This window comes from Hipposideros armiger, unplaced genomic scaffold (genome assembly GCF_001890085.2).
Source record: "Hipposideros armiger isolate ML-2016 unplaced genomic scaffold, ASM189008v1 scaffold_32, whole genome shotgun sequence".
Classification (NCBI taxonomy): domain Eukaryota; kingdom Metazoa; phylum Chordata; class Mammalia; order Chiroptera; family Hipposideridae; genus Hipposideros; species Hipposideros armiger.
Genome location: NW_017731382.1, coordinates 3,318,034 through 3,340,254, shown reverse-complemented (window position 1 = coordinate 3,340,254; position 22,221 = coordinate 3,318,034). Strand labels below are relative to the sequence as shown.

General features: G+C 47.7%; 1 protein-coding gene across 2 annotated transcripts in view; it reads left to right on the top strand.

Moving 5' to 3' along the window:
- Positions 1 to 22,221, top strand: part of ZNF831 (zinc finger protein 831) — a 97,368-nt gene that overhangs the window by 24,978 nt on the left and 50,169 nt on the right. For both annotated transcript variants that reach the window (XM_019637118.1, XM_019637119.1), the window contains exons 2-3: positions 8,161 to 11,913; positions 13,476 to 13,615. In XM_019637118.1, the coding sequence (XP_019492663.1) occupies positions 8,197 to 11,913; positions 13,476 to 13,615 (3,857 nt within the window). In that variant the 5' untranslated portion in view covers positions 8,161 to 8,196. The remainder of the gene's footprint in view (positions 1 to 8,160; positions 11,914 to 13,475; positions 13,616 to 22,221) is intronic.

The following is a 22,221-nucleotide window of genomic DNA, read 5'->3' as shown; positions in this document are numbered from 1 at the left end:
TACTTGGGGCTAGGCTTGTTTAAAATTCATTTAACTCTCACACGACCCTATGGGGGAGGTGCTATTATTTCCCCATCTTGCAGATGAGGACACCGAGTCACAAGGGAGTTGTGCAGGTCATCTGAGATCACAGCATTTGTAAATGCAGGGCCCTGCCTTCAGACCCCTCTCCCTTAACCACTCTGGAGCCAATTAGCTAAATGTTGCGTCCCCACATTTCATGTTCTGTTACCACCATCCCCCACCCTCACATCTTCAAGATGGCATCTGGCAGTCCACTGGGTCCACTCTGGGGCTCTCAGTATAGAGCTATTCTTCCTACTAGGTGCCCCTTTCCAGCACTCTGCGAGCTCCAAGTCAAACCCCATGTAGGGAGGACCTGTGGAGGGCCCAGCCCTGGGGTGGGGGGCTCGCGCTGCTCACCCTGGCTTTGCCCCGGCCACCTCCTTACTGTTCTTCAACAGGGAAATGGGACATGCCCTGGCGTTGCCCCCATACCGTCTTCTCTCTTGGTTGAAACCTGGCTGTCCTGCTGCCTACCTCATGTAACCCGTTCCCCTCTCACCATCTTCCAGGGCTAGGAAAATGGCATCATTTTCTTTATTTTCTGTAGTAGTGTCCTGTGGATACCATAACAAAGTCCCACAGACTGAGAGGCTTAAACCAACAGAAATGAATTCTCTCACAGTTTGGAGGCCAGAAGTCTAAGGTCAAGGTGTGGCTGGGCCCGGCTCCCTCTGAAGGCTCGAGGGGAGGGGGCTCCCTGCCTCTCCCAGCTTCTGGTGCCCCGGCTGTCTATATTTTGTCACCATCTCCCTTTAGGCAGATACACGCCTCAGGCTGCCGACTGACTTGGAGAAGGAAAAAGGAGAAAATCGTAGTCATCATTTTCAGCGGATTGCTCTCATTTGGTGCTTAGGCTGTGACAAGTGCTGGTAGATGGTATCTATTTAACCCTCCATGTTTATTTCCATTTTACAAGGAGAGTTCTTTAAGTTAAAGGGGCTTGCAGAAGCCACCCAGCGGGGTAAGTAGCAAAACTAGAACCTGAACTCGGGGTTCTTTCCTCATCAAGTGAGGGACCCCCAGGCCCCAGGCAGGCCTGACAGGAGAGGGCAGGCTTCCCATCTTGCCGAAGCCACCCCGACATTGGGCGTTTTCCTCCAAACCTTTGAAACCTACCTACCACCTACAGGGAAGCCACGAGGTTTGTGTCTGGGAAGCAGGCAACTGAAAGGGACTCGCTTCTGTGCGAGCCTTCTGCAACACCATGTTGTTGTTGGTAGGCTCCCTCCTGCCAGTAATCTCAATTGGTTTAATCAAAATATATTTTGTCACCAAGCAAAATTGATTTGGGTGAAGTCGTAGTGAGAGCCGCCATATGTGTGGCCCCTGGAGCCAGGTCCTGGAGCAGTTCGGGGAAGGGACCCTGCTTTTGGGGAGGTGGTGCCCATCTGACCGGGCTGTCCCAGTCCCACTCACCCTTCTAGACTGCTCTAGAATCTGACAAATGTCAGAGATGCTCTCGCGTTCTGGGAAACCTCAGCCGTGCACACAATTTAAGTTGTCATTTCACTTTGGGTCCTGGCAGGCCCAGACGCAAGTGTGAGTGGGCACTTGAGGGGCGTTTGAGGATGGGGCGAAGGCTGGCAGTGTTGCCCCAGAGGCCAGGGGCCGGAACTATAATTGGGACCTGGAGACGCCACCAGCAGAAGTGTGGCCTTCAGAGAGGGACAGAGCAACCTTGGACCAGCCCTGGCGGACTCGCCTCCCTCCCTATGCTGACCTGCTGCGCGTGGACAACAGAGGACAGGGGAGCCCGTGGCTGCAACCTTGGGGACTCAGGGGGGAGGGAAGGAGATCCGACCCATCCCCGGGTCTAGCCTGAAGGTGTCCCAGGTCAAGATCTTAAATTAGAGGTGTATGCCGCCAAATACGGGACCGTACCACTTGGGGGAGCAAGATCATATGAGGGGCCACAGATATGCACTTAAAAAGATGAATAGTTATATATTTATTTTAATGGTTCTTAGAAAAAATGATAATCTTGGAAATGATATAGTCCTCCCCTCTTTTTTTTTCTCCAGTTATTTCAAGTACTTATTTATTGTTTTTTGTTGTTGTTGTTTTGTTTTTTTGCTTTGATAGGTAAAAACATGGCATTGTGGTATATACCTTGCATTTCTTGGTCAGCGAGGATAAACATCTTTTCACATGCCTTTTTCAAAATCGTTTCAATTTAAAGAGTTTTTTAAGTTAGTAGACTTAATTTTTTAGAGCAGTTTTGGGTTTATAGACAAATGAGGGGAGAGTGCAGAGAGTTCCCAAGTACCACCCTAACCCACTCCCATCCTGTGCCTCCCTTTGTCGTTAACATCTTGCATTGGTCTCTGGTGCTTTGGTGTAATTGATGAGTTATGATCACACGTTATTATTAACCGAGGCCCCCAGTGTACATTAGGGCTCGCTCTGGGTGGTGTGCGTTCTGTGGGTTTAGACAAATGTAAAAATACATGTATGCGTCATGGCAGTGTCACCCAGAGTCGTTTCACTGCCCTGAAAACCCTGTGCTCCGCCTGTCCGCCCCTCCTCCCCTCTAACTCCTGGCAACCACTGGTCTTTTTACTATCCCCACAGTTTTGTCTTTTCCAGAATGTTGTAGAGTTGGAATCATACAGGATGTAACCTTTCCACATGGGCTTCTTTCACTTAGTAGCGTGCATTTAAGTTTCCTCCATGTCTTTTCCTGGTTTGACAGCTCATTTCTTTTTAACGCTGAATAATATTCCAAGGTCTGGGTGGACCACAGTTTATTTATCCGTCACCTACTGAAGGACATCTCGGTGGCTTCCAAGTTTTGGCAATTATGACTAAAGCTGCCATAAACGTCCGTGTGCGAGTTCTTATGTGATTCTAAGTTTTTGGATCACCAAGTAAAGATATGACTTCCACCTCCCTCCCTCTTTTTTTTTTAACTTCTTAAAAGTTGTAAAGTAAACATACCATAAAATTTGTCATGCTAACCATGTTGAAGTGTGCAGTTCAGTGGCTCTATGTACATCCACACTGTTGTGCAAACAGTTCCCTTAAGAGTTGGGGTATTTCAGCAAAACAGAGACCCGTTACCCAGGGATGGGAGGAAGTAGCGGGCTGAGTGGTCCCCACACATGGCACAGCCGGTGAGGGGGTGCAGGACCGATTGAAGCTTGGGAAACTTATAACTAAAATAACAGTCTCAGCCCCCAAGTTCTTTGTGAAAAGGTGCTTAACACATTTTGTACATTTCTCCAAGGGGCCCCAAATGTGAATTTATAAAGCCTGTTTCTTTGCTCCTTTGTGGGTTGTTTCTGAGAATGGGGGCTTTGGGAATGGTCACTGCTGTGCTTTGTTTCTCCTACCCCCTGTTCATGTCTCCGTAATGCTGCATGCTTGTACCAAAGAATATTACTGGCTTGGGGGTCACGGGAGGTGGGGGCTGCGTACACGGCAGAATGGAGGACGTGATGGCTCCGTCATGCTGTCTGTGTTGTGGACCCTTGTGATGGTAAGGGGTGAGCACTTGACAATGAGTCCAGCTGACCAGGTGGTCTTCCCAGAATCTTTCTGATACCCACCTTCCTAAACCTGTGCCTTGGTTTCCCCATTAGTCTAACACGGATGATACGATCTGCCACTTCCTCGATTCAGAGAAAAATTAGCAGCGGCCCTTTGAGGTTTCCAGAAAAAAGTGCCATTTCCTGGGAAGGTGCTAGCTGGCTCCTTTTCTTGCCGGCAGGGATCAGCTGCTACTAAAAGGCGTCAATTTTGCTGCGATCAGAGAACAGGCTGCAGAGAGAGCAAAATAATAGTCATGGCAGGTATGTCAGAAATGTAGCGCTCGTTTTCCAGAATTTCTGTGGTGAAGCCCCATCCCTCCCACCCTAAGGCAGTCAGTTCTGGGCTTCTTTTCTCTTCCCCCTGAGGGTGGGCTTATTTTGGGGGATGTGTGGGGCTTGGTCCTCAGCTCCCCAAGCGGCCCCCCACTCCTGAGATACCCCTCGAGGACGTGACCTGCTGACCCATTTTATGGCCCATTTCCCTGGTCACCCCGGGGCCCCTCTTGGGTGCTCTGGAATTCATTCTGGGGTGGCTGCATGGCTTCAGGTGCGGAAAACCTGTGGGCTTCCTCCATCCCGTCCTGGCTGGACGCGTGCCGTGGGCTGCTGCTGCTCTGTGGCCTGGGGCTGCCCAGATGGCCCTGGGGGACTGGGTCCAGGTCACCTCTCCACCTGACTCTTCGCTGAAGCCACAGCTGGAGAGCCTCCTCTCCTCCCACCTCCTCCCAGCCCAGGGGCGGTTATAACCTGAGGACTGGGAACACTGGCCCGTCCTCCTCAAATTTCTTTAGGGTTTAGGCTTTAGAATTCAGAAGTCCTTATTCTGTTTCTCCCACAGCAGCGCCAACAGCTGGCCTGCCCGTCTATCTCCCCCTGCACTTATCATTTTGAAGCCAGCTGTGGGCAGCATTGCTATGCCTGGTGGCTTTCTGGGGCCACCAGAGCCAGCTCAGTACGTCCACTCGGCCAGCTGGACCTGCCAGCATACTGTTGCTCTCAGGAGTGGCCCTCGGTGCTTGGCAACTCCCTTGCCCCTGCGCGGGGTAGCAGAGGTCTGTGTTCTAGTCCGTCTCTCAGTGTCCCCAGCCCCACGAAGCTCCAGCTGCCCACAGTGAGGAAGCGCTGCTGTCACCCGGCCTTCCCGCTCCCCTGCGAGTGTTTCTCGGAGTCACTTTCCAAATGAAATCCTTGCAACAGCATCCTTTTCTTGGGAACCCAACCTGAGCAGCATCCCTTCCCAGAGGCAGTGAGGAGATCCTGCTCGTGGGGGGAGAGGCGGGTGGGAGGAAGGAGCGGCCAGGGGGAGGAATCACTAGCTCATAGTTCAAAATATTATGGCAAATGGCTGAACACTCAAATAAGGTGAACTCAAGTGACTCCGTGCCTGGCACCGCCCTCAGTGCTTTTACGCACATGGTTTCATCTGATCGTCCGGTAGTTCTGCCCAAGTGACCTGTCCTGAGGGCCGAGGGAACTGGGTCTCAGGGAGAGACCAGCAAACCAGGTAAGCAGGGCCAGGAACTCAGGTCTGACGGTTCCCTTGGGGAGCGTCTTGAAATTCCTCAGCTAGTAGAAAGGACTCAGCGCCTTGAGGTCAGCCGTTGTCTTCCACTTACATCAGCACCAAGGCATCCTAGTGGCTACCTGCTAGTCTCTAAAGATGTCTGTCTTTAAATCGTTCCTTAAATAACTATGAGCTCTCAAATGTTTCGAGGCAGGTGGCATTGTTTTGTGAGATCCATAACGTTAGATTTGTGAGTAGCAGAGAATGGGAGAGATGGTCTTACGATGAAAAAAAAAAAAAAGAACTGACTTGTAGCATTCGCCCATTTCCATGGTGTAAATACTCCCACCATGGCCAGTTTCAAGCTGTGATCATGACGTTACTGAACCCAAAATTGGGAAGAGGCGGGATGTGGGGTGAGCTGGTATTTATTACATTATACCAATGCCACCCGCGTAAATAACCTCAAGAACACTGAGAATGGTAAGGTGTAATAAAATAATTAGTAAGTGATGAGTTTGGAGTATTCAGTACCTTTTTTCCTGAGGTAAAATCCACACATTAAATTGACCATTTTAACTATTTAACATGTACAATTAAGCGGCATTTAGTACATTCATAATGTGCCACCACAACTTCTATCTAGTCCCAGAACATTTTCAGGACCCCTCAAGGAAGCCTTGTACCCAGTTAAGCAGCATTCCTTATTCTATCTCTCTACCCCTCGTAACCAACTATACTTTGTTTTCTGTGTCTATAGACACAGAAATTTGCCTATCTGGGTATTTCATATAAATGGGATAATACAAACGTGGCCCTTTGAGTCTGGCTTCTTTCACTTAACATAATTTTTTCTTGGTTCATCCACATCATAGCATGTTTTTAAGGTTTATTCCTTTTTATGGCTGAATAATATCCCATTATATGGATAGATCACAATTTGTTTATCCATTCATCAGATGATGGGCATTTGTGTTGCTTCCACATTTGGCGATTGGGAATTGTGCTGCTATAAACATTCACATATGCGTTTTTATCTGAAAACCTATTTTCAATTCTTTTGGTATTTTCAATTCCAGAAGTGGAATTGCTGGGTCATATGGCAGTTCTATGTTTAACTTTTGGAGTAACTGCCAAACTGCTTTCCACCATTTTCTGTTCCCACCAGCAGCGTGTAAGTGTGCCAATTTCTCCACATCCTCACCAACACTTACTTCCAGTTTGTTATTATTATAATACCATAGTCTTGCTCATTGGTGTAAAGTCATATCTCATAGTGTTTTTCAGTTACATTTTCCTAATGACTAATGATAGTGAGCATCTTTACCTGTGCTTTTGGCCATTTGTATATCTTCCTTGGAGAAGTGTCTACTCAAGTCCTCTGCTCATTTTTAAATTGAGTTGCTTGTCTTTTTGTTATTGAGTTATAAAAGTTCTTTCATGTATTCTGGATATATCAGATGTACGATTTGCAAATATTTTTCACCCATTCTGTGGGTTGTCTTTTCACTTTCTTGGTGTGTCCTTTGGGGCACAAAAGTTTTTAATTTTGAGGAAGTCCAATTTATCTTTTTTTTGAATTGCTTATTCTTTTGGTGTCATCTCTAAGAAGTCATTGCAAAATCCAAAGTCATGACTATTTACTCCTATAATTTCTTCTAAGAGTTTCACAGTTTTAGCTCTTACATTTAGGTCTTGGATCAATTTTGAGTTTGATTTTTGTATATGGTGTGAGGTAGAGGTTGAAGTGCATTCTTTTGCATGTGATACCCAGTTGTAGTACCGTTTCTTTTAGTATAATTTATTGAATTGTAAGATTATATAATTTAACTTTTATTTATGGCGACCATGGTTAACAACCAGCTTGAGAAATTCCTGAGAATTTAACAATCAGCTCTTGTGAGCCACTGTGACCCAGTGGCATGAGTGGGTTCCAGCATGCCACTGCCTCCACCTTACCCTGCTGGGACAATTTTGTTGCTGAAGGCGGGAATTTGGGTTTATTTTCTTGAGGAGCAGAGCTGGGGGATAGTTGAAGTGTGCTTATGAAGACCCTGGAGGATAGGTGCTCAAGGGAGAAGGAGCTGGAGACCCGAACCCTGGAACCACGGGCCTATCTGGCATTTTCCCATCGTGTCTGGCTTTCCCTTTCGTTGTTTGAAGAGCATGGCTGGGTCTCCCTTGCTCCCTTGCTTAGCATTTGCCCAGGTGGTCCTCCTGGTTGAGAGGGAACCAATTGTGTCTCAGCTGGATGTGATGGGCTTTGAAAGCCCCACCTTTGAGCAGAGACCCAAGCCTGATCCTGAGGTTGAGGAAGTGCTCCTTTTTCTGGTGAGGTAAAATACAGAATTCTCGTCTCATTGGGATTTCAGGTGAATCAAGTGTAATTTTTTAATATAAGCAGGACACATGCAAGATTTGGGATGTATACTAAAGAACTGCATTGTTTATCTGAAATTCAAATTTTGTCAGAGTTGTGTATTTTCATTGGCTAGATCCTGTAAGCATCCCCTCTGATCAGCTTTCTTCCTTATTGCCTCATCCAACAGCAGAGACAGAACTGCAGAGTGGGAAGAGCCCCAGGGAGCTTCCATGCCCATTTTACAGATCCTGCAACTGAGTCCCAGATAAGGAAAGGGACTTGCCCCAAAGCATGGGGTCACTGCGGGCTTTGAGGACCTTTCTGAGCTACACAACTTTGCTTTTTCACGAAGCCAGCACATTTTCTGAGTGTGTCCTCTGGACAGGGCACTGTGCTGGGTGTCAGGGGGTGACAGCGACAAGCCTGTCATGGAGCCCTGTGGAGGGCAAGAATCAAGAGTTCCCTTTGAACATGTTAAATAAGAGACAGGATTCACCAGGCCTTTGTTGCCACGTTTCAGCTGCATGACAGGTCCCTTCGGCTGCAAGCCTCAGTTCCCCTTTCCTCACATGGGGATGAGAGTACTTTTCTTGGGGGACTCTTGTCAGGCTTCCGCAGGGTGATGAGCTGCCTGGTGGGAAGCAGGGGAGAGTGTGCTCTGTGATAAGAAGACAGGTAAAGTTTGGTTTTGTCCGCAGGTAACCCGGCCTCCTGGGTCATCCAGATGATGTGGGATGGAGGTGCCAGAACTCACCTGCCTTGCCTCACCTGCCAGGGACCAGCCAGCTCCTGCTCCCGGACCCTCAGGGACCCCCGGTGGACAGGCCCTGCCTCGCCTGACCCTGGGCCCTGTCATTCTGCCGCCGGAGCAGGGCCTGGCCCCTGCCGTGTTCCTGAAGGCCCTGCCCATCCCCCTGTACCACACAGTGCCTCCCGGGGGCCTCCAGCCGCGTGCCCCCCTAGTGACGGGCAGCGTGGATGGGGGCGGCGTGCCTTTCATTCTCAGTCCCGTGCTGCAGCCTGAAGGACCTGGCCCTTCCCGGGTCGGGAAGCCGGCAGCCCCCCTGCTCACCGTGAACATCGTGGGTGCTCTGCCTGTCCTGTCACCGGGCCTGGCTGCCCCCCTGGGCAGTCCAGGGAAGGTGCGCAGCTCTGGCAAGCACCTTTGCCCACACTGTGGCCGGGACTGCCTGAAGCCCAGCGTCTTGGAGAAACACATCCGGTCCCACACGGGGGAGAGGCCCTTCCCATGTGCCAGCTGTGGCATCGCTTTTAAGACGCAGAGCAACCTGTACAAGCACAGACGCACCCAGACGCATCTCAACAACTCTCGGCTGCCCTCGGAGTCTGATGGCACTGGGGGCAGCCTCCCGGAGGAGGGGGACAAGGCTGGGAAGACCTCCAGAGGCGCTGGCAAGGGCGACAGCTGGAGCCAGAGTGGGAGTGATGGGGCCAGATCAGAGAAACCCCTTTCTCCAGGCCGGCAGGGCACTGGGCACTGCCCGGAGCCCCCTGCCCATGTGTGCCCGCTTGCCAAGAACCTGGACCTGAGGCTGGAGACTGTTCCCTGTCCAGGGTCTGCATTCGCTGACAGGGAGGCCCCCCTGGACTCTACCTGGACGGCTTCCCCTGGGCTCCCCCAGGCCGGCCCGCAGCCCAGGCGTAAGCTGCCGGAGCAGAAGTCTCCGCCGGCCGGCAGGTCGTGCTCTCTGCAGCAGCAGCAGACGACGTCCTCGGAGAAGCCCTGGGATGCCAAGGCGTTGGAGGGCCGGCTGAGAAAGTGCGAGAGCACCGACTCAGGCTACCTGTCCCGATCAGACAGCGTGGAGCAGCCGCTGGCCCCCTGCAGCCCCCTGCACAGCCTGTCAGAGCACAGTGCTGAGTCCGAGGGGGAAGGGGTCCCGGGGCCTGGGGGCGCCAGGGCCGAGCCGGGAGGGCGGGGGGCCAGCCTGGAGCTGGAGAAGAGGCAGCTGGAGGAGCGGATTGCCAGGCTCATCTCACACAACCAGGCCGTGGTGGACGACCCCCAGCTAGACAACGTGCGGCCTCGTAAGACCATCCTGTCCAAGCAGGGCAGCATTGACCTCCCCATGCCCTACACCTACAAGGACTCCTTCCACTTTGAGATCCGGGCGCTGGAGCCCGGCCGGAGGAGGCGGGGGGCGCTCTGCTCCACCCGCTCAACCTGCACCCCCCCGGACAAGGCCCGGCCCCTGTTCTTTCACTCCGTCCCCACTCAGCTCTCCACCACCGTGGAGTGCATTCCTGTCACCAGGAGCAACTCGCTGCCCTTCGTTGAGGACACCAGGATGTGGCAGGAGCCCTCAGGCCCCCAGGACACCTGCCCCAGGAGGCAGAAGGCTCTGAGCCCCAGGCCCATCCCTGCCCGACTGGTAGATGTCCCCAGCTGTCACCCCCGGGCCCTGGTCAGACAGGCTGCAGTGGAGGACTTGCTGTGCCCCCCCATCGGAGATGCCGCCGCCCCTGCAGAGGACCTAGAGGGAAACAGAGCTGCTGTCGGGGGTGGTGCAGCCTGCAAGGGCAGAGCGGCCAGTAGGAAATGCAGCCAGAGGAAGCTGAAGATGTTTCCCCAGGAGAAGTGGCAAGTGTACGGGAAGGAGACGTTCAAGAGAATCTACCAGAAGATGAAAGCCGGCCACCGGGGAGGCAAGAAGGCGAGGGAGGCCAGAGTGGGCAGTGGGACAGAGCTGGACTGTCCTCTTCAGGAAGAGGCAGATGGGTGCCAGGGCAGAGCCCCGTTGCAGGACGGGAGGACCCTTGTCTGTGGGGACACTTCTGTGGGGGCCAAGCCAGGGCCTTGGAGAAGTCCGCCAGCCATGGAGACCTTGGTGACTGAGCCTCCCAACCAGGGGGAGACGGTGGCCAGAGCAGGAGGCAGTGACCAGCCCAGGGTGAACAGGGCTGTGTCACCCCCAACCATAAACTGCAGAGAACCCCTCTTTTTGGGCAGTGAGAGCCCTTTGCTTCCTCCAAACGGGAGGCTGGAATTGGGGTGTCAGCTGTCCCCAGTACCTGGTCCCCTCAAAGGAAAGGACCTAGAGGCTCCCAGGCCAGTTTTGCCAGACCCCAAGCTGGACGGAGGAGGCGCCTGCGGTGGTGGGGGTATGAAGGACACCTGTCAGCGGGTCCAAACCGTCCTGAGACGGCCCAGCGGCAGCTCTGGGGAGCCCCAGCCCAAGGAGGACAAGCTCCCCTCAGAGAGGAAGAAGCTGAGGGTGGAGGAGCTGAGCTGCCAGGAGCAGCTGGGGCCTCTGGGAGAGGGAGGTGAGCCCCCAGGGGGCCCCGAGCAGGCCGCCTCCCCACTATCTTGGAACCAGGACAGTGACGCTGGGGACAAGCCAGGGGGGCTGCACGGGAGTGCTGACGGCATGGCGACAGCCAGGGACAGGCCTGCGGAGGGCTCTGGCGCTTCTTCCGCTGCTTCTTCCGTGTCCCTGAGGCCAGTGGGGCCGAGGGACAAGGAGCTCACACTGTGTCCTACAGCCGTAGTCCCCGGATGCCACGCCCAGCTGGCAACCCCGCCTCGGGCGCCCAGCGTCCTCGCCGCCACGTCAGACACTGCCTTCCCCCCCAAGTACCTCCTCAAGTTACCTCAGGGAGAAACCCACCTCCTACGACCTGGCGCCCAGGGTCCAGGCCAAGGCCAGGACCCTCTCTGCGGGAGCGGGCAGCCCGAGAAACTGGCCTCTTTTGTTGGGTCAGGGCTGGGGACCCTCCTGCCTCCGGGCCCAGCCTCAGGCCTGGCCCCAGGTAGAGCAGACAGCTACGGGGAGGACCCCAGCTGGTCCAAGCTGTGGGACAGGAGAAAGGGGGTGCAAGGAGATGAGAAAAGAGACTTGGACACCAGCACCCCAGCAGCTGGGGTGTCTCTGGGCTCAGCCACTGGGGCCCTCAGGGAGACGGCCTCTTTCCTGCGCACCCTGACCGGTGACTCCCGGAGGAGAGAGACCCATGACAGTGGAAGCCCCTGCATGGGTGGCGCTGGGGCAAGGGCCCGGCCCTCTGGTGGTGTCCCAAGTCCCTGGACACCCAGCAGAGAGATGGGAAAACCTCCTGAGAATGCCCCACGAGAGCGTCCCTCAGGGCCCCCTCCCCCAGCGCTCAGCACCTGCTGCTCCCTCTCGGCCCTCACGCCCCCAGGCTGGCCTGAGCTGGCCTGGTGCACCCGCTCAGAGACTCCTGGGAGCTGCGGGGCCCGGGGCCCCTTCCCCTCGCTGAGGGCCAAGCCCCGGCTCACGTGGTGTTGCTTGAACCGTAGCCTCCCGCTGCCCATGGAGCAGAAGGAGGCCACTTCTGTGTACTTGGCATTGCACTTCCCTGGTGGCAGCTCCCCAGATGAGGGTCCGGACACCCGGCCGGTGAGCAAGGCGATGTCTGGAGGACGGACCAGGACAAGCCCCAGCGAAGGACGGCAGGCACACATGTCAAAGGTAACGCTTAGCTTTGTCCCCGGGCCCCAGAGCTGAGGGAGCAAGCTCATGATGGAGAGAAAGCGTGAAGCCATCCCTGGAGCCTCTGCTGTTAGAAGGCCTTCCCAGCCTTTTCCAGAGGGAAGTTGAGGCTACCACATATAGGGCAGAGAGAATCGAGGCCAATAATGCAGAACAAAAGAAAATTATGACAAGATAAATGTCGAAGGAAAGAATTATTGTACCCAAGACTCTGGCTGAGGTCATTTTTATAAGTAGACATAAAATTTAACTCTGAGCTTCCTGGTAGCAGAGGCAAAAAGTGAAAGGAAGTGTTGCCCAGGAGAGAGTCTGGGCCATCTAAGATTATTAACCAGAAACTCTTGTTGGGAGATAGACTCTAGGCAAAAACCCATCTTTTTAAAAAAGATTTTATTCTGGAATTGGGGTGAGGGAACAGCATTGGGGAATCAGGGGAGGGAAACAGACAAGTTGCTGTCCTTTTGTTCTTCAGTCTAGTTGTAGAGGATGTCGCTTCACTGGCCCATGTTGGTATTATTATTGCGCTTTTCCTGGGAGAGGCATTCATTCGCCGGCTATTGGACGGCGGCTCACGGTAGCCGACTGCAGCCCCACTGCAGCCTACGCCGTCGCCAGCGACTCAAGGCAGCCCAGCTCCAGGTTGAGCTGTTGTTCACCATCTTAGCTGTAGAGGGCACAGCGTCACTGGCACTCATGTGGGATCCGAACCAGGGCCCTGCTGCTCAGAGCTGGCATCCCAAGCCAACTCCTAACCAACACGCCACTTGGCTGGCCCAAAAACCCATCTCTTAAAAGGAGAGAGTTATTGCACCAGGGATTCTGGAGAAATAATTACTATGATCAGATTCAACTTACCTCTGAGTTTCCTGGGAGAAGTGACCAAAAAGGGGAAGGCGTTGGGTTGCCTTGAGAGTTCTCACTTGGTGATTAAATGATAAGTTTCTAGTCCTATCTTGAGAGCAATTCCACGCACCTGGATTTTATAATTGAGGGCTGTTGTGCTGCTCTGGGATGTCTCAGGCCAGGGCAACTGGCAAGGTCCTGGAGCTTCAGTGCTAGTGTAAGTGCAGGGAACAATGACAGGGCCTGGACTCCAGAGCCTCGTGGGCTGTTCTTACCCCCAGGTGGGCGGAGCCTGAGGGAGTGGCAACGCTTCCTTCATCCTGAGAGCGGTGGGTTCATAACAAAGCTGTTGGGCCTGAGAGAGGGGGGATTCAAAGCCCAAGTTATCACTCCTTCCTCCAGAATGCAGTTAGGTACCAGGTGTTGGGGTTCCCAGAGGGAGAGCTGGGGACACTATCTTGCTCCCTAGGCCTGCAGTTAATATTCATACCGCAAGTCTGGGCTTTCCTCTGTGGATCCAGCCCAGGCAGCGTTCCAGAAGGTTCCTCCCAGGAATGTTTAGACCACTTGGCGATACAGCATTTCCATGCCTTGATTTCCCCAGATAGGCATCCTCTCTGCAGAGAGCAAACCCTTCTCTGTTGTTCCCACCTTGAGGGCTTGGAGCAATATGATACCAACATGCCTGCTATTTTCAGCTCTCCTGCCCAACAGCCCTGGGGACGACATCCCAGGACCGGGGGTCCGAGCCGGAATGGAAGAAAGGACCACCTCGGAGGAGGGGGAAGACACCCCACGGGAGCAGCAAGCAAAGGAAACTGAGCGTCAACTCCAGAAGGTAGGGTGTATGGCCGTCTCTGTCATCTCCACATGTGCCCGTAGTGTTGGGAACTGCAGCCTGCGGTTTCCCTAACACCCCAGGAAAAACCTCGCGTGGGATTCAAAAGGCATCTCTGTGCTCCAGAGAACAGGGCTGTTGTTCAGGACCAGGGTCTGGAGTTTCACGGGTGAAGAACTGAACTTGCTTCCCCGTCCGTCTGCCCCCCGTGTCCCCATTGCTGTGTAGTTTTCAACGGTGCCTTTCTAAGGCCAGGAATCCAGCAAATATTTGAAATAACCGAGTTGAAAACACATCCATCCAGTTTAAATCCTGAAGAGAGAGCGTGTTAATTATTTACAACTTTTATTGCTTTTTTAATTATGTAAGCGATGCATGTCCTTTGCAGAAAAATGAGAAAATACAGATGAGCAAAGACAAAGCAATAGAACATTCTGGCAACCTCACCACCAGGGATAACCACCGTTAACGTTTAGGTGGGTGCCCTTGCAGACATGTCTCTGATGTGTGTGCACATACTCTACCAGTGACCAATTGGGGGGAACACATGGATTTTAATACCACTCCTTCATCGTGTCATTCTTTCACTGTCTTACTCGTTTGCTCAAAACCCCTCAGGCTGCCCGCTGGGTACAAGTCCTAAATCGAATCCTGTAACCAGCCCCTGCCCCTGTTGGCCCCTCATGAAGCTTTTCGGCCTTGTTCACCCACAATCCCCTCCTCTCCACTGAGTGTGACTTGAAGCTGTCTTGGCCGGCCTCCTTTCCGTTCTCTAATCACACTCTGAGCCCAGATCCCTGATGCTTTTCTGCCTTTCCCCTCATGCCTTGGCTCCTAGCAGTCTCCCCTTCCTGGAATGCTCTTAGCGCCCCCCCCCCCGCGCCCCCATCCTCTACTGTCAATATTTGATCCAAAGTCTAGCTATTCTTCAAGAGGCAATGCAAATTTCTAGTTCTTCCCTACCGCTATTCAGGCCCTCTTCTGAGGACCCTGACAACATTCCACATTTCTGCCAGGACCAGGTGACCAGAGCAAGCATCACTGAGGGCTGCTCTGTGCCGGGCTCTGTACAATCACTTCCCATTTTTTCTTATGAGAAAACTGAGACTTGGAGAGGTCAGGTGAGCTCACCAAGGACCCAGATTTGAGCCAGCAAGTTTTACTCCAGAGCCCGTATGCCAGATGGTAGATTGTCCCAGGCTCCCCAGCCCGCAACAGGCACAAAAGTCACCTGGAGTTTTCTAGAGTTTTCCTTGTGATGCCTTCAGGGGTGGGGCCTGCGATTCTGCCTTTCTAACTCGTTCCCTGGTGATACTGAGTTTGCTGGACCAGGTTGCATCCTGGAGGAACAATACTTTGCTCTGCCCCAAAACACGCCTTGTGCTTTGCAACTCCCATCTCTCTCCCCCAATCTTCTTCCTCTCCTTGCATCTAGGGACCACGTGGTAGATTGTGCTCACCCCAATAACCTCATCTTCTTGCTGTACCCTCAGTCACACCTGCACGGTTTTTTGTGCCATGGAAGGTGACATACACACAGGCAGGCTCGGAAGGTTAGGGTCTGGATGTCATTCTTCTGCCTACCACACTATCTATCCATCCACCCACATGGATGATTTTATATATGCGTGTCTCAGTTTATGTCTCAGTTTATATATACATCCACCTACCCACTCACATGTGTACAGACGCATCCCTGTCTGTCATCTATCAACGCGTGTGTTCTCTCCTCAAGAAAGAAGCCTGTTTTGTTTTTTTTATTCACTTCCCCATTTCACTTCAGTTGTCTTAATGTTCTACAGAAAATGAAATACTGCAGCAGAGATTCACCTCAAGGCCTTAACTCACAGAGAATGAATGCTAAAATCCATGTATCAGAGTATCTGCTCTCTTTTTTTTTTAATATTTAAAAATGCAAGAAAGCTCAGAAAATATATAACAGACTCCTGGGTAATGATCAAGAATAAACAAATGTGAACATGTTATATTTGCTTCTCAACCTTTAAAAAAATATTACTTTATATATTATACATTATATAAAACAAAATAAATGAAGCCAAAAAGGTAATTATATAGCTTTATGTATTTGGCACTAATTGTTTCAACCGCTGTTTTCGTACTTTGAAAATCAATGTATCCACTAATAATATATATTGGTTTGTGTCTTTAAAATATATATAAATATTATTCTAAATTTATTGTTCCTCAGTTTGATTTTTAAACTCAATATTGTGTTTTTGAAGATCTAACCATGTGATGTACAGGTCAAATTCATTATCTTTATTGCTATAGAGTGTTCCAGCCCATGAATATAACACATTTTATTTTCTATTGCCCTATTTATGACATTTAAATTGTTTCCAAATTTTTATTTTTTTTTTTGCTAACTTGGCAATGAGCATGCTTACACATGCCTCCTTAGGCACAATGCAAGAGGTATTTTAAGAAATATACCTATTTAAGAAATACACCATTTCTTAAAATGGAATTGCTGCATTATAAGATAATCACATTTCCAACTTGACAAGTTAGCAGCCAGTCCCTCCCCATAGGGCTTTATCATTTTACATTTTCTCCGGCGGTGAGAGTCTGCCCTGCTCCCATATTCCTACTAACGTTTGTTATTAGTAGATTTTTAATGTTTTGCTCATCCAGAATTTGTAGGATTCTGCCTGTTCTAGATTTGTATATATTCTTTGCCTGTTATATCGGGTTGCCGGAAAAGTCATGATGTATTTTTATATGTTTTTTGTTGCAAAAATGAGTCATGACTTTTCCGACAACCCAATAGATATTGCAAATAGTTTCCCAAGTGTGTTACTTGTCTTTTAAGCCCATTCATTTACATTTACCCACAACGTTGCACATGTCTTGCCTCTTCCTTCTTTTTTCCAGATCAGACCTTCCTTCCGGGGTTGTGTTCTTCTGTCTGAAGCATGTCCTTTAGAATTTCCTTTAGAGACAAAAAATGGCGTTTTTATGAGTCTGAAAGTCCATTTATTTCTTTGTTTTCTTCCAAACTATCCTTGTGGAAAAACATTTCTACTGAGTATAAAATCCTAGGTTGACAGTTATTTTGTCTCAGTGCATAAAGCTATTATTGCCATAGCCTTTGGCTTCTGTTTTGCAGTGGAGGAGTCAGCTATTAAGTCTACTTATCTGTCTTTTGAAAGTCTTTTTATCTCTGGCTACGTTTAAGATCTTCTTTTAATCTTCGGTGTTCCATACTTCCACTTTGATGTATGTAGGTACATGAGACTTTTATTTATTTCGTTAAGAATCCACGGGGCTTCTATGACTGTGGATTGATGTCTACCTAGAAATTTCTCAGCCATCATTCTTCAGATGTTGCCTCTGCCCCATCCTCTGTCCTCTCATTCCGGAATGCTGAAATAATGTATCCTAGACGGTCTCTGTCTTTCATGCCTCTTCACCTCTACTTTCAATAACTTTGTGCTGTCATCTAGATACTTGGTTCAGATCCATCTTTAACAATTTACTAATTTTTCTTATTTTTTTGAAAAGCTCTGTTGAGGGATATCGAATTTCCATGTTATGCATTTAAAAAGTATACAATTCTGTAAATGCTGACACATGTACACACTTGCGAAAGCAACAACACAAGATAACGAATGCAGCCATAATGCCCAGTTTCTCTGTGCCGCTTTGTAGCTCCTGCTTCCTGCCCACCCTACTGCCCTCCTGTCTCCAGGGAACCATTGATATGCTTTGTATCACTGCAGATTAGTTCACTTTTCCTTGAATTTTATAGAAATGGAATCCTACAATATGTGTGCTGGTGTTGTTGTTTGTTTGTTTGTTTGTTTGGGCCTGGCTGTTTTTCTCACTCAGCACGACTATTTTGAGGTTGATCCATGTTGTTGTGTGTATGAAAAATTATATCCTTTTTATTGCTAATTAGGATGGCTATATTCACAATTTTTTTCTATATTCACTTGTTGGTAGACATTTGGTTTGTTTCAGTTTAGGGTGATTACAAATAAAAACGACTATACATATTTATCTGTAGGCCAAATGATCAATGAAACAAAATAAAGAATACAGAAATAGGCCACATGTATATGGCCAGTTGATTTTTGACAAAGGTTCAAAGGAAATTTAGTAGAGAAAGTACTGTCTTAAATAAATGGTGCTGGACCTGGAAAATTTCTCTGCTAGTAAGCTGAGGCAACCCCAAAACTTACCTCATTTGTTTCTCTTCTCTCAGGAATCACTGCTTTCAATGCTTAATACACTGTCCAGTTTTTGTTTTTGGTTTTTGAATTTGAGAGGGTAAACCTTGTTACTGTTACACCATCTTGGCTGGAAAAAGTCCCTGGGCTATTGCAACGGCCTCTGAATTGCCCCACCTTTCCTGCATTTATTGATCTGTTGAGTTTTACATTTAATTGTTAATGTAGATTATGTTTTATTTCCAAAAGGTTCCATTTAATTATTTTCAAATATGCTTTGTCATTTTTATAGTCCCTTGCTCTTTACTCATCTTTTCTCTTTGTTTATTGAGTTATGATTGACTTACATAAAAGCTGTACATATGCCACATATACATCTCGATGAGTTTGAAGATAAGTGTACAGGTGTATAACCATCACCACATACACTGTCCTAAACTTATCTGTCATCTCTAGAATTTTCTTTCCTTCTTTTTTCTTTTGATAAGAACATTTGACATAAGATCTAGCCTCTTAGAAATTTAAGTATATGCCATAGTATTGTTAAGTATGTACACTGTTGTGTACAGTTGATCTCTGGGATTAATTCATTTTTGCGTAAGTGAAGCTTTGTACCCTTTGATCAACACCCTCTTTATTCCCCATCCCTCTAGTCCCTGGTAACCCCTGTTTTTATGAGATTGACTATGTTAGATTCCTGATATAAGTAAGACCATGTAGCATTTGTCCTTCTGTACCTGGCTTATTTCATTTAGCATAATGTCTTCCAACTTCATCCACGTTGTACCAAATGGTAATGTTTTCTTTTTTAAGGCTGAGTAGTATTCTACTGTATGTATAATGTATACCACATTTTCTTTATCCATTCCTCCGTTAATGGACGTTTGGGTAGTTTTCCGTATCATGGCTATTCTAAATAATGCTGCAAGAAATGTGGGTGTGCAGATACCTTTTTGAGATCCTGATTTTAGTTTGTTTGGGTATATACCCATAAGTGGGATAGCCAGGTAATATGGTGGTTCTATTTTTTTTTAACATTTTGAGGAACCTTTATACTGTTTTCTATATTGTTTCATACTGAATGTACCAATTTACATTCCCATCAACAGAGTGAAGGATTCTCTTTTCCCCACATCCTTGCCAACACTTATCTTTTTTTGTGTGTGTGTGTGGTAATAGCCATCCTAACAGGTATGAGGTGATATTCTGTTGTGGATTTGAGATGCATTTCCCTCATGATTAGTGATGTTGAGCACTTTTTCATGTATCTGTTGGCCATCTGTATATCCTCTATGGAGAAATGTCTATTTAGGTCTTTTGCCCATTTCAAAAAAATTGGGTTATGTTTTTTTTGTTTGTTTGTTTTTTGCTTTTGAGTTGTTTGAGTTCCTTATATGTTTTGGATATTAACCTTTTATCAGGTATATGGTTTGCAAATATTTTCTGCCATTCTCTAAGTTGTCTTTTCATCTGTTGATTTTGTCTTCTGCTCTGCAGGAGCCTTTTAGTTTAATGTAGTCCCACTTGTGCATTTCTGTTTTCGTGACCTGTGGTTTTGGTGTCATATCCAAGACATCATTGCCAAGGCTGATATCAAGAAGTTTTCTCCCTATGTTTCCTTCTCAGAGTTTTACAGTTTCAGGTCTCACGTTTAAGTCTTTAATTCATTTTGAGTTGGTTTTTGTGTATGGTGTAGGATAAGGATCCAATTTCATTGTTTTGCATGTGAATATCCAGTTTTTCCAGCACCATTTATTGAAGAGACTGTCCATTCCCATAGTGTGTACGTGTTCCCCTGTTGAAGATCAGTTTACAGGAAGAAGTGGGTTTATTTGTCGGCTCTCTATGCTGTTCCACTGGTCCATAGTTCTGTCTTTTTGCCAGTACCATACTGTTTTTATTACTATAGGCTTGCAATATATTTTGAAACAGGAAGTGTGATGCTGTCTGCTTTGTTTCTCTTGCTCAAATTTCTTTGGCTGTTTGGAGTCTCTTGTGGTTCCCTTTGAATTTTAGGATTGTTTTTTCCATTTCTTTACTCTTATTTTCAATCTTCTTAAAGAACACACTTAATATTTTGCATCTGATAATGCCAACATAGGAAGTCTTGCCATGTCTGACTCTGTTTTATGTACTAGCTCGCACTAATGGTAACTCGTTTCCATGTTACTTTTTGGATTTTTCACAGTGAGCTAAGATTTTTGGAACTTTGAAACTTGGGTTGGAGGTGAGTTTCTTCAGTAATGATTTATTTTGTGTCTGCTAGGTGCCTGGGGCACCCACTGGACACCACTTTAAATAAAATTCTTAGTTTTAGATGTCTTCATATCACTCTGTGTGTAAATTCTGATTGCAAACTCATGAGAAGACTCTCATTGCTATGAAATTAACAGGAGAGACTTTTGCCCCTTTTACTCAGTGAAAAGATTGACTGTTTTAAGTCCCCTGGCCAGATGGTAGGGGTAGGGTGTATTATTTTTAATTCACCCACACATTGAGGTCTCAGCTTTGTGCAGGACTAGAGCTGGCCCTTCCACTTGACTCTCGCCTAAGGTCGATTCTGGGTTTGAATTCTGTACCCCGCACCACAGCAGACCATGAAAATGGAAAACCAAGCTCACCTGGCTTGGCAAATACCCCCAAAAGGAAAGCTTTCTTACCTTTTCAAGTTTCAATTTTCACTTGGATTTGAACTTTTAAATATATCTTACCTTCTAACCATAACACAAATACATTGCATATAAAGTTTAAACATTTTTATAATTTAATCTGCATTTTTAGTTGCATTTAGTATAAGGGTGAGTATGGTGGTAGTCAATCAGAGTAGCTAATCCACAGTACTGTTTAAAATGGACTTCTTATTTCTTAACCTTGTTTATGAGTCTCTTGTCACCAGGAAGTTATAATTTTGATGTAGTGAAATAGAGCTAACTTTTCAGTTATATTTGTTACTTTGGGTCTTGTTTAAAAAATCTTTTCTTACTCTCAATCTCCCAGTGTCGCAAATACAAAAATATATCCTGTAATATACAGAGGTGCCAAAAAAATGTAGAAACATTTTAAGAAAGGAAAAAACTGTATTAATTGTAATACTCAATATATACTGATAGCAAAAAATGAATACAAGTCACGTTTGACTTCTGCAATTACAAGAGGTGATTAAAGTGGTTCCCATCAGTGTCTAGACACTTTTGATTATGGAGAACATTGTTTGATAGACTTCTGTGGTGAGCATGTAAACTGTTCCTACACCATAGCAGAAGAAGCAAGACTTATTGCTGTGCGAGGCCTCCCAGATCTTCCCTTGTGCACATCACACACAGGACCATGTGTCTCACACCTATCACAAAGGCATGCAATTGTTAGCTGTGTTGGAAGTTCTGTTGCTCATTCATATCTCCACTGTCGTTGTACTTCCACAACATTCTCGAGTTTCAAATACCACTTCAAAATGGTCTTGCGCTTCTCGAATGACAGCCGTGCTTCTGCCATTTTCTTTGACTGTCCTGCCTATCACATGGTGACACTAGCATTCAATGGATTAACACCATCTTTTGAGCGAACGTCATACTACACATTGCTACTGTAGTTCAATTCAACTTCGAAAAGTAATGCATAGATAGCATCTCTTAAAATGTGTATACAGGTTTTTTTTTTGGCATCCTGGTATAATATAAGGAAGAATTTGTTTTTGTCCATATAGAAAACTATGGACCACGGGTCAAATTTGGCTTTTGACCTGTGTTTGAATGCCCTCATGAGCTAGACATGGCTTTTACATTTTTAAAAGGATACACACACACACACACACACACACACACACACGAGGAATATGTGGCAGAGATTGTATGTGGCCTGCAAAGTCGAAAATATTGGATTGTCGTAAAAGTCATGATGCATTTTTGCAATGAAAAACATAGAAAAAACACATCATGACTTTTCAGACAACCCAATATTTATTATCTGGAACTTTATACAAAAAACATGCAGACTCCTGGATTAATCACTTTTTTTTTCTCACTTATTTGCTGTATTTTTAACTTCCCACTTGTATTTGGAGTGTTTTTTAGGTCCCTCCATTCCATTTCATTTGTCTCCTTGTTTGTTTTTAACTCCAAATACCACACTGTAATGAAAATGGCTGTTTTCATTAATGAAAGTACATGAGTCAAAGGAGAGGATGAGAAAATTCAGGATCCATTTTCAGGGTGGAAATGGGAAAAGTGCAGAAATTCATACTTGGATGCCTAATTGCCCTGACATTAAATAGAGGCCTAGAGATTCAGAGAGCTCGCAGAATACGTCTCTGCCATGCCTCCCGCAAGCACTGGACCATGGAATTGGATTCTATTGATTAATTTGTAACTGTGTACAGTGCCATATGAAGCATAAAACTCCCAGAGATTTGTTCTA